Genomic DNA, 12,498 nt, shown 5'->3' on the forward strand with positions numbered 1-12,498 from the left:
GTGGCCAAATGGGAATATGTAAGTAGGCTTCTTTGAGATCTAGCGCAGTAAGGAACTCTCCTGGCTGAACCGCTGCAATGGTCAATCTTATTGTTTTCATGCGGAAATGTCTGAAGTTGAGAAACTGATTGACCTGCTTGAAATCTAGGACCGGTCTGACCGATCCTCCCTTTTTGGGAAATATAAAGTAAATGGAATATCTTCCCTGGCCCCTTTGCTCCGGAGGAACTGGAATTACCGCCCCTAGTTCCAGAAGAATCTGAAGAGTGATTTGCACTGATTCCCTCTTGGCTGCCCCCAAACACGAGGACACCAAGAAAGAATCTGCGATGGGAGAAGAAAATTCTAATTTGTAACCTTCTTGAATAATGTCCAACACCCATTGATCTGACTATTATTTTTGCCCACTCCGCAAAAAGGAAGCTAGCTGACCCCCTATGGAAATGGCGGAGAGAGCCGAGTCCCCGTCATTGAGCATTTTGTAAGGCTGGGGTACGAGCTAGTTGAGCGGTTGGGGGTTTTGTAGGACAAAAGGAATTCTTTTGCTGAAACGTAGGCTTGGAACTAAAAGAAGAACCGTAAAATGGTGGAAAGTAGGCTTCCCAGGTCTATATTTTCTAATATCTCGGAAGCGCGGCTTGGGGATCACAGACCTCAAAGGTCCCTTAGACTTATCTTCCGGTAATCTCTGCGTTTTGGAATCACCGAAATCTTTGACTAACTTGTCTAAATCTTCACCAAACAAAAGATGACCTTTAAAAGGGAGCCTCACGATTCTAAGTTTAGAGGCCGCATCCGCAGCCCAATGTCGGAGCCATAACGATCTGCGAGAAACCACAGAAAGAGACATTTGTTTCACAGAAGCACGAATAATATCATATAATGCATCTGCCAAATAAGCTAAACCCGTTTCCATAGCTGGAAAGTCAGATGGAACAATCGAACCTGACTCTAGAATGATGTCCACCATGTGATGCGCCCATTGTAGGCAAGCTCTTGCCACATAGGAACTACACACCGCTGCTTGCAACGTAAGTGCCGCTCTATCAAAGGAAAGTTTCAGCGTAGATTCAAGTTTCCTATCCTGGGAGTCTTTGAACGCTACACCTCCCTCAACCGGCAAAGTAGTCTTTTTGGTAACCGCGGCCACCAAAGCGTCCACTCTTGAGAGCTTAAATTTCTCCAGCTCCTCCTGTGCAACTGAATACAATTGCTGCATAGCCTTTGCCACACGGAGACCTGCCTCTGGTGTGTCCCACTGGGCAGAAATACGTTCTGTCATAGCTTCGTGGACCGGAAAAGACTTAAGCAGTTTCCTTGTGCCCGCCATAAGAGGGTTAGCTGACTCTGAGACCTGCAGATCTGCTTGAGATATATTGAGACCCTGTAATGCCTTAGAAATAAAGTATGATAATTCCTCCTTATGGAAAAGACGGAGCACTGTGGGATCATCCACCTCCCTGCCTAGCACCTCCTCTAACTCCAAATCTGTCACATCCCTATCTGCTAAAGATTCAGGAGGAGGAAGGGATAAAGTGGATTCCAATGGATTGTCTCCGCCATCCACAGGGGCCACTCTGCGCCGTTTAGCTGATTGCAAACCCTGCTGAGATTGGGTAACAGGGTCTTAAGGAACAGCAGGTAAAGCAACCTCCCCCTGAAAGGAAGGCCGAGCGCTTTGTAGCAGAAATGCTTTATGCAAAAGCAGCACAAACTCGGGGAAAAACGGCAAATGCTGTGACTGAGAAAGTACAGTAGCCATAGTTTGCCATGTCAGCTCCTTGCTGTCCCGCCGGTAGAACAGAGTTCAGCCCCACAGATATAACTGCCTTCTGACCTGCCTGTACCGATGACTCATGCGCTACAGCCGACACCCTGTTGAGAAGAGAAACTGCAGTCGGCAGGGAAAGAAGCGTGGTATTACTCAGCCGAAGGTCGTGAACCGCTGACAAGGCTGCATTTGCTGAGAGAGCCGGTAAAACTGAACTCACGTCGTTTGGGCGGAAAAGTGCTAACTCAACCGGCGCCAAAATTACCTCTTCCCCCGAAGCGTCTGAGCACCCTGCAGAGCACAAACCCGACGGTGTTTGCCGTTTCCCACACCGTTTAACAACTTCAGCTGCCATGTTACTGCACCGAAGAAAATAAATAAGTAACTTCTCATCCGCAGCTCCTGAAAACCACCAGCCAACTAGAAATAAACCAAGTAAAGGGAATCTTTCCCGCTCCACACAGGAAGTTTTGAATAGAGTGGTAGTTGTAGACTGCTTACAAAATAAAAAGACAGCTACACAAATTTTAAGCTCCCTGTTTCTTTTTTTTTTTAAAGGGAACGAAGAAATACAGGGAGTGAATACCCCTCACTGGCTCTGAGGGGAGGGTAAGGCAGGGAACTGGGGGGACCCAGATGTAACCTCTAAAGTCGGCATCGTTCAGCCGAACACCCCTTTCTCACTGAAGAGAATTCTCAACAGGAGAGCAGATGATCATAGACAGCCAGAATTCAGGAGCTATGAGAATAGCGACCACGACCTGCTGGGAGATAGAGCATACTGAAGCTGCAGGAGACGTTCCATTCAAGACAACCACCTGTTAATCAGTTCTCTATCTCTATCTATCTATTCTCTGCTGGTCGATGTGGGCTATCTCACTAGTCTCTGGATTCATCTGCTGCTGTTGCTAAGGAAGGAGCTACCGTAGAATTGAGTGTGACATACCGTATTTTTCGCTCCATAAGACGCACCTGATCATAAGACGCACCCTATATTTAGAGGAGGAAAATAAGAAAAAAAACATTCTGAACCAAATCCTCCCTGCCAGGCTCTGCACCCAACCCCGCACTCCTTGCCAAGCTCCTGTCCCCCCTCCCTGCCAGGCTCTGTACCCACTCCCTCCTCTGGTGGTCTAGTGGTAGGCCGGGATAAGGCAGGCAGGCCTCTCCCCTCCCAGGCAGGCAGGCAGGCTTCCCCCCTCCCAGGTAGCCCCCCAGGCAGGCAGGCAGGCTTTCCCTCTCCCAGGCCTACCCCCCAAGCAGGCAGGCAGGCCTACCACCTCCCAGGTAGCCCCCCCCAGGCAGGCAGGCTTCCCCCCGCCCAGGCTTACCCCCCCAAGTAGGCAGGCAGGCCTACCCCATCTCAGGTAATCCCCCCAAGCAGGCAGGCAGGTCTTCCCCCTCCAGGCCTCCTTATTTTTAATTCCGCCTGCTGGCTGGCCAGCAGGCAGGCAGGCCCCTGCCCCTATTTTTAATTAGGCAGGGCAATTCTTGGCCTCCCTCCCATCGTTACCTTTTTAAAATTCTGAAGCCCTCCCTTGCTGGATGCGGCTGCCTGGAGCACTGATAGCTGAGGCAGCTTCCTCACAGTCTTCTTCCCTTGTGGCAGAGTGGCGCACAAGGCTGCCGGTCTGGTCCCGAACCTCTTCCCGTGAGAAGTCTCCTATTAAGAACTCTCGCGGGAAGTGGCATGGGACCAGGTCGGCAGCTTTGAGCCACTCTGCCGCAAGGGAAGAAGACTCCGAGGAAGCCGCGTCAGCTGTCAGTGCTCCAGGCAGCCGCATCTAGCGAGAGAGGGCCTCAGAATTTAAAAAAGGTAATGGTGGGGGGGGGGGAGGCCGGGAGCTGCCCTGCTTAATTAAAAATAGGTATGGAGGGCGGGGGCCTCCCTCATCAGCTGTCAGTGCACCAGGCAGCTGCATCCAGCAAGGAAGGGCCTCGGAATATACAAAAAGGTAACGGATGACTGCAAAGACCTGCAAAGGGACCTAACGATACTGGAGGAGTGGGCAAAAAAGTGGCAAATGAGCTTTAACATAGACAAAAGCAAGGTTATGCATGTAGGGAAAAAGAACCCGATGTTCAGCTACAAAATGGGGGGATCACTGCTAGGGGTAAGTAACCTTGAAAGAGACCTGGGGGTGATGGTAGACACAACATTGAAGGCGTCGGCACAGTGCGCGACGGCCACAAGGAAAGCAAACAAAATGTTGGGTATCATTAAGAAGGGTATCACGGCCAGGACGAAGGAAGTCATCATGCCACTGTATCGTGCAATGGTGCGCCCGCATCTGGAGTACTGTGTCCAGTACTGGTCGCCGCACCTCAAGAAGGACATGGCAGTACTTGAGGGAGTCCAGAGAAGAGCGACTAAACTGATAAAGGGTATGAAAAACTTCTCATATGCTGACAGGTTGAAAAAGCTGGGGATATTCTCCCTGGAAAAGCGGAGACTTAGAGGAGACATGATAGAAACCTTCAAAATCCTGAAGGGCATAGAAAAGGTAGACAGGGACAGATTCTTCACACTGTGGGGAACCACGAGTACAAGGGGGCACTTGGAGAAATTAAAAGGGGGCAGGTTTAGAACAAACGCTAGGAAGTTCTCTTTTACCCAGAGGGTGGTGGACACATGGAACGCGCTTCTGGAGGCTGTGATAGGCCAGAGCACGTTACAGGGCTTCAAAGAAGGTTTGGATAGGTTCCTAGAAGATAAGGGAATTGAGGGGTACAGATAGGAGTAGAGGTAGATTAAAGATATAGAAATAGTCAGGGACCACTGCAACAGGTAATAGGCCTGATGGTCCACCGCGGGAGCGGACCGCTGGGCGGGATGGACCTCTGGTCTGACCCAGCAGAGGTAACTTCTTATGTTCTTATGGGAGGAGTTTGGGTATTCACTCCATAAGATGCACCATTATTTCCACCCCCTTTTTGGGGGTGGAAAAAGTGCATCTTATGGAGCGAAAAATATGGTAACTAACTAAAGAGGAAGTACGCCTGCAGAGTTAAGGTGCTGAATAGAATCTTCTTAGAAAAAAGATCATCAACAGCAGAATGGTAACCTCAATGTATTCTCGTGAAGAATAAATCTCAATGTTTTCTCTCTTTTTTTAAACTGCAATGTTGCACAGAGAAGTACACAATGGAGAAAAACAAATGAGGAGAAATAAAATTGCTAGTCTGACTCAGAATAAAAACCTGTGTGTGGATGTTGAGAAAAAATGTAGGAAGAAGAGCAAACCACAACCTTTCCTACAGAAATATAGAAGCATAATGGCAGAAAAAGTCAACAGACCAACCACTCTGCGTCTCCGCAGTAGTTCTGAACTCTTCTTATCTTAGTAAAAGCAAGAAGTAAAATAACTCTGCAAGACCATTAAAAGAAATGGTTGTAGTAGAAAACTCCATAAGGTCAGCAACCAAGAAGACATCAGCAACCACCTGCTGAAGATAGAAAAGCAATACTGGAATCACCACATCTTATCTAGTGACGTCAATAGAAAAATTCAGTCTTTTCTCTACCTCCACTTGCTGATAGGAAGGGATAACACATTTGCTCAGAACAGTGAGTTGATGCTAAGAAAGATCCAATTTCTCACCCAAAACACTGAATAGATAAAAGCCTTTCTTAAAGTGAGCTTGTCAAATAGGTCACGTCCTTAGAAAGACTCACATCGCACCATACTTAATAAATAAATTTGTTATCTACCATGGCATAGTTCTTCTGGAAATGAGCTCCATCGCTCCGGAACAGCTGGGCCAAGGTGCTTTTTCCCACTGTAGCATCACCTATAAATTTGTCAAAAGAAAAACAATGCCATTTGAGATGTTATTTTTTTCTTCATATAGCAAATCCCTTCTCCCCAGAAGTTGCTGTTAGAAATATTAAGAACTGGAAGCCAAAATAACACAGACACAAACCACTCTACTAATGAAGCAGCTTGTAAGGAGGCAGGAAATGTTGAATTAATGTAGCTCTGGAAAATACTGCTGCAGATGATTCATCCTAGTGTTTAAATTGACCTCCTGTCCTGTGGCAGCACCTCTTCATCTCATAAGAACAGCCATAATGGGTCCATCTAGCCCAGTACCCTGTCTTCATGGTGGCCAATCCAGGTAAACAAGTACCTGGCAAAAACCCAAATACTGTAGTAGCAACATTCCATGCTATCAATCCCAGGGCAAGCAGTGGTTTCCCTTGTGAGTATCTCAAAAGCAGACTATGGCCTTTTCCTCCAGGAACTTGTCCAAACCTTTTTAAAAAAAAAAAACAAACAACAGCTACATTAACCACTGTTACCACATACTTTGGCAATATGTTCCAGAGCTTACCTATTCTCTGAGTGAAAAATATTTCCTCCTATTGGTTTTAAAAGTATTTCCCTGTAACTTCAGTGTTCTCCCTAGGTCCGCCCAGCTAATTTAGACGAGCGCCCGGCTATCATTTGCTGCTGCCTCCGCTGCTGAACATTTAAAAAAACTCGGCTTGGAGATTTCAGCCCGTAGCAAACTTATGCTCCGGGGCTCTAACGTGTGCGTGCCGGCTTCCCTTCTCTTCCCTCCGAAACTGGAAGTTATGTCCGGGGGAGAGAAGGGAAGCCGGTACGCACTTGTTGAGAGCCCTAAAGCAAGCGTTCGCTATGGGCTAAGACGGGAGACAGGTTAGTGAAGCATTTGCTCTTCTTGCTTCCAGGTCCTGCCTACTTTCTGTTTCCGCAAAGGCAGGACCCGGCAGCATTTCCCCCAATAGGTCGATCGCGATCTTGGGCCGATCAGCCTTCCTCTCCCTGACGGCAGAATTGACGTCGGGGAGAGGAATGCTGGTCGGCCGAAGCAGGGAGAGCTTGGGGTGGCGTCGGCTTTCGGGCCTGTTACTGGTGGCAGTTTGGGTCCTGGTTCCCGATGGCAGTGGCTTGGGGGAGGGCAGGAAGAAAGAAAGAAAAAGGGCAGGCAGGGAGACAGAAGGAAAGAAGAGAAACAGAAAAAAAAGAAAGGGAGGCAGAGAGAAAGAAAGGGCAGGGAGAGAGGAAGGAAAAGTTAGAGGAGGGAATGAGGTCTGGAGGAGAGGAAGCATACAGGCTAAAAGAAGGGAAGAAAGATTGGATGCACAGTCAGATGAAGAAAGTGCAACCAGAGACTCATGAAATCACCAGACAAGGTAGGAAAAATTATTTTATTTTAAATTTAGTGATCAAAATGTGTCTGAATTTATATCTGCTGTCTATATTTTACACTAAGGTCACCTTTTACTAAACCGCAAGAGGTTTTTAGCGCAGATAGCCTATGAGCGTCGAGAGCAGCGCTTGGCATTCAGCGCAGCTCCCTGCGCTAAAAACTGCTATCGTGGTTTAGTAAAAAGGGAGGGGGGTATATTTGTCTATTTTTGTATGGTTGTTACTGAGGTGACAGTGCAAAGAGTCATCTGCTTTGACCTCTTTGAAAAACCCTAGAATAGGAATGATAATTAACATTTTCTATGCATACAGTGTGCTTTGTGTTTTTTTTTTATTTTATTGTTGGTAGATCATTTTGACTTGGTCATTTTAAAAGTAGCTCGCAAGCCCAAAAAGTGTGGGCACCCCTGCTCTAGAACATTGCTCCTTAGTTTTATCAAGTGGTGCAGTGAGGGGCCAGCACTTTACATCTTATCTCCTCATGTACAGCACGGTTCTTTATTCTAAGCAGCTCTGGCACTAACAGTACTACGGGTGCCTTATGCTACTTTCACTACCACTTGCAGTCAGGTTCGGCATTTTATCATGGTTTTGGTTTTTTATTTAGTTTTTCACCAGTATTTTCATTTATTTATTAAAGCAGCCTTTTTTAACAGCCCGATGCCCCTCCCCTATCAGTGTGCATTCAATCCACTGCCGACACTTTTTTGGCGCCTCTTTCAACAGATCAAATATCATAGCCCCAATGTCGCGTGTTCACATTTATTCTGCGTATGAATTTATCTCATCAGTGCAGAGACCTTTTTGTTAAGTCCATTTTACTCTCCCTTTTTTACTTTCCCGAGTGCTGTGGTTTTATTCTTTGGTTTTAATAGAAGCTCATTTGAACAATAATTTAGATCTTTCCCAGGTTTCACTTTTCATCTACCTGGTCTTTTCTGGTTTCCTTTCTATAGTCTGCTTTTCGTCTAGAGTCTTTTGAGTTTAGAATTACATTTTATGACATATTTTTGTGGTTATAATTGTATGACATGTCTAAATTGGTCAAGTTATCCATTCTTTTTATTATTTTTTGTCCCCTCATACAGTGGCAGACCGCCCTGGATGCCAGCCTTAGGGGGGATACACAACCGGCTTGATCCAGAACCTTCCGAGCTGCTCTAAATGGCACCTGCACCTCAGCGCGGCTGCCATACTTATTCCAAAGCAGAATCGGCAGCCACACTGAAGTGCAGGAAGGTCCTGCGATGACTGCATTTGCTGCCTCTGCCTCCGGAAGACGGACTAGCAGCTGCAGTCATTGCGGAACCTTGCCACAACTCCCTGCGTCTGCCGGCCCACCCCCTCCAACATCACTTAATCTTCCAGAGGCAGAGGCAACAGAAGCAGTCATCATGGGACCTTGCTGGTTTGGAGGGAGAGAGGAGCATTGAAGAGTGGTAGAGGGAGAAAAAGGGGGTCAGGGTGGTATGGAATGGTGGTGGAGGGAGAGAAAGGGGGCAGATGCTGATGGAAGTGGGGGGAAGGGAGAGGAGAGAGTGAAATGCCAGACCATGGACGTGTGGGAGAGGGAAGGGAAGAACAGGAGAGAGATGCCACACCATTGGAGGAGGGAAGGGAAGAAGATGGATGCCAGAATAATAGGGGTAAAGGGAGAGATGGAAGGGGAATACAAGGAGAGAAGATGCCATATAGAAGGGGCAGAGAGAGGGTAGACAGTGGATGAAAGGAAGAGAGTGACAAGACTATGAGGAAAGCAGAAACCAGAGAAGACAATGTAGAAAAAAATTCTATTTATTTTTTTGCTTTAGGGGAGATGCATCGCTGTTTCTGTGGTGTTGCATTGTATACAGAGTCCAGCTTCTTGGTGGTTCAATTTAACCTTTGTCTACGTTTTTCTATTTTATCCCCCCTTTTACAAAACTGTAGAGCATTTTTTTAGCACAGGCCATGATGGTAATTGCTCAGAATTCTATGAGAGTCTGAGCTGTTACCACCATGGCTAAAAAACACATTATAGTTTTGTAAAAGGGAGAGGGGTTAGTTTGTGATTACATATTCCATACTAGGTGAAGGTGTTTTCTGTGTTCTGTGTGTTCGAAAGACATGGTTTTCAGTTAGGATTGACTGTGTAGGATTGATCTGTACTAGACTGGCTTGTTTAGTTTTACAATGGGTGTATTGTTGTTGTACTGCTCACTGCAGTATGTAAGATGCTGCCTTTTCCTAGGTACACTCTTGTGTGATGTGTGGATTGTTATAAAAATCATGTTTTTCATACAGATTGGGGAGGGGGTTGTAAAAAAATGATGGGCTTCCGGTGTCACATATGCTAGGTACACCACTGCCTTCATAGTTTATATCGAATCCACAAGCCTGCTTTTAGGACCTATAGGGTATGTATCCCTCTGATTCATGACAATTTCACGTCTCATGTTATCTTATCCATTCTTTTTATTATACAACTGCCCAGATAAGCATCAGTCTTTGACGTGATTGGACCTTGAAAACTAACGGCAACAGTGTTCTCTTCAGAATTTTTTTCCAGCCATGAAAACTATTTGCTGCATTTAGTGTGCCACAAAAAACATTTGCTCCGTTTAGTGTGCCGGAGTTAAAAAAGTTTGAGAGACGCTGCTCTATACCATTTGAAAGAGGGCAAATATCTAATTATTCACTTCTAGAATTGGATACTTCTTTAATTTAATAAAAAATTATGGAACAAGTGTCAAACCTTAAGAAAGGCTGCCATATTGAGCATTGGAAAATAACTAATAATAATTAACTAATACAAATAGTACACATTTAGGGCTCCTTTTACTAAGCTGCGCTAGCGGTTTTACCACATGCTTAGCTCGCGCAGAATTGCCGCACGTGCTAGACGCTAATGCCAGCATTGAGCTGGCGTTAGTTCTAGCCATGTAGCGCGGCAAGTCTGCACGCGCTAAAAACGCTATTGCAGCTTAGTAAAAGGAGCCCTTAATTTTCCCCACCACCAAATTACTGCGTCCCGCCCCACCCGGCTACTTTTTCATGCCACCCGGCTGGAAAAAATTTCTGGGGAGAACACTGAACTTCATTGAGAGTTCCCTAGTTTACTAAAGTTTGGAACTGATTTTTAATCTTTGGAGCAAAAGGAATGAAGATTCCAAAATGTCCATCTAGAGCAGTGATGGCTAACCTTTTTGAGCCCGAGTGCCCAAACTGCCGCACAAAACCAAAGAATTTCCTCAAAGTGCCAGCACGTCAATTAAACCTTAATAACAAGATTTTAGTATCTAAAAACTCTTTATAAAGTTGCCTGAACTATGTAACATCATTTTTAAAGGTTGGAATCTTTGTATTGTCAGAGAATCAATTTGATTCACAATCCTTTGGTTTTCATTTCAATTTATTGGCAATTTATAATGTTTTAATGATTTCATTCATGGGCCGAATACACACATACTTTTCTCTGTTGCCGCACTCTTTGGCCAAAAGATTTGTAAGCCTGCAACCACGTCAAGGTAGACTCTTTCAGCAGCTCCCCTCCCTCCCCCTTACCTTTGTGGCCAAGTCAAAATGATCTACCAACAATAAAATTTTAAAAACACAAAGCACGCTGTACGCAGAGAAAATGTTAATTATCATTTATATTCCGCGGGTTTTCAAAGAGGTCAAGGCCGATGACTTTATGCAATGTCACCTCAGTAACAACTATACAAAAATAGACAAATATTCCCCCTCCCTTTTTACTAAACCGCGATAGCGGTTTTTAGCGCAGGGACCTGCGCTGAATGCCCCACGCTGCTCTTGAAGCTCATAGGCTCCCTGCGCTAAAAAACACTATTGCGGTTTAGTAAAAGGGGGCCATAGTGCAAAATATAGACAGCATATATAAATTCTCAAAACGGACACATTTTGATCACTAAATTGAAAATAAAATCATTTTCCTACCTTTGGTAATTTCATCAGTCTCTGGTTGCACTTTATTCTTCTGACTGTGCATCCAATATTTCTTCCCTTTTTTCAGCCTCCTGTATGCTTTCTCTCCTCCAGACCTCATTCCCTCCCTAAACTTTTTCTTTGTTTCACCCTGCCCCCTTTTTTCTTTTTCTCTCTCTCCATACCCCTTTTCATTCTGTATGTCTGTCTTTCTCTCTCTCTCCGTGCCCCATTTTTCTTTGTTTCACCCTGCCCTCTTTCTTTTTTTTTGGCTCCATGTCCCCCCCTTTCTTTCTTTCTCCTTGCCCTCCCCTATGCCACCACATTGGGAAAATGCTGCCACCGCCACTGGGGAATAGGCTGCCACTGCCGCTATCGGGAACAGGCCGGCGCCGAGTTCGCCCTGCTTCGCTTCCCCACGGGGCCGACCAACTCTCGCCACTCGACATCAATTCTAACATCGGAGAGGACGTTCTGGGCCAGCCAGGCAGCGATTGGCTGGCCCAGAACGTCCTCTCCGACATCAGAATTGACGCGGGTGGCAAGAGTTGGTCGGCCCCACAGGGAAAAGCAGGGAGAACTTGGCACCGTCCTGTTTCCAATGGCGGCGGTGTCACTCAAGTGGCTAAAGAGACGCAGTTTGCCAGCCTAGGGAGAACACTGGAGGGTGACCAGCTGTGCACCCCCTTGGGGCGTAAAACCGGGGCAGACCGCCCCCACCCCTCCCTATGACCAAAAATTCTCCTTTCTTCTATTCCCCGTGTACACAACCATCTCTTTCCCTCCCTTCCTCTCTCCCAAGTCCTTGCCTTCTGTGTCCAAAAACACATTCCCTCCCCCACCTCAGCATCTCTTTCCCTCCCTTCCTCTCTCCCAAGTCCATGCCTTCTGTGTCCAAAAACACATTCCCTCCCCCACCTCAGCATCTATTTCCCTCCCTTCCTCTCTCCCAAGTCCATGCCTTGTGTCCAAAAACCCATTCCCTCCCCCACCTCAGCATCTCTTTCCCTCCCTTCCTCTTTCCCAAGTTCATGCCTTGTGTCCAAAAACCTATTCCCTCCCCCACCTCAGCATCTATTTCCCTCCCTTCCTCTCTCCCAAGTTCATGCCTTGTGTCCAAAAACCCATTCCCTCCCCCACCTCAGCATCTATTTCCCTCCCTTCCTCTCTCCCAAGTCCATGCCTTCTGTGTCCAAAAACCCATTCCCTCCCCCACCTCAGCATCTCTTTCCCTCCCTTCCTCTCTCCCAAGTCCATGCCTTCTGTGTGCAAAAACCCATTCCCTCCCCCACCTCAGCATCTCTTTCCCTCCTTTCCTCTCTCCCAAGTTCATGCTTTCTGTGTCCAAAAACCCATTCCATCCCCCACCTCAGCATCTCTTTCCCTCCCTTCCTCTCTCCCAAGTTCATGCCTTCTGTGTCCAAAAACCCATTCCATCCCCCACCTCAGCATCTCTTTCCCTCCCTTCCTCTCTCCCAAGTCCATGCCTTCTGTGTGCAAAAACCCATTCCCTCCCCCACCTCAGCATCTCTTTCCCTCCTTTCCTCTCTCCCAAGTTCATGCTTTCTGTGTCCAAAAACCCATTCCATCCCCCACCTCAGCATCTCTTTCCCTCCCTTCCTCTCT

General features: G+C 46.6%; 1 protein-coding gene across 2 annotated transcripts in view; it reads right to left on the reverse strand.

Moving 5' to 3' along the window:
* IFT27 (intraflagellar transport 27) overlaps positions 1–12,498 on the reverse strand; it is an 84,165-nt gene that overhangs the window by 63,331 nt on the left and 8,336 nt on the right. For both annotated transcript variants that reach the window (XM_033929862.1, XM_033929861.1), the window contains exon 2: positions 5,484–5,563. In XM_033929862.1, the coding sequence (XP_033785753.1) occupies positions 5,484–5,563 (80 nt within the window). The remainder of the gene's footprint in view (positions 1–5,483; positions 5,564–12,498) is intronic.

This window comes from Geotrypetes seraphini, chromosome 2 (genome assembly GCF_902459505.1).
Source record: "Geotrypetes seraphini chromosome 2, aGeoSer1.1, whole genome shotgun sequence".
Classification (NCBI taxonomy): Eukaryota; Metazoa; Chordata; class Amphibia; order Gymnophiona; family Dermophiidae; genus Geotrypetes; species Geotrypetes seraphini.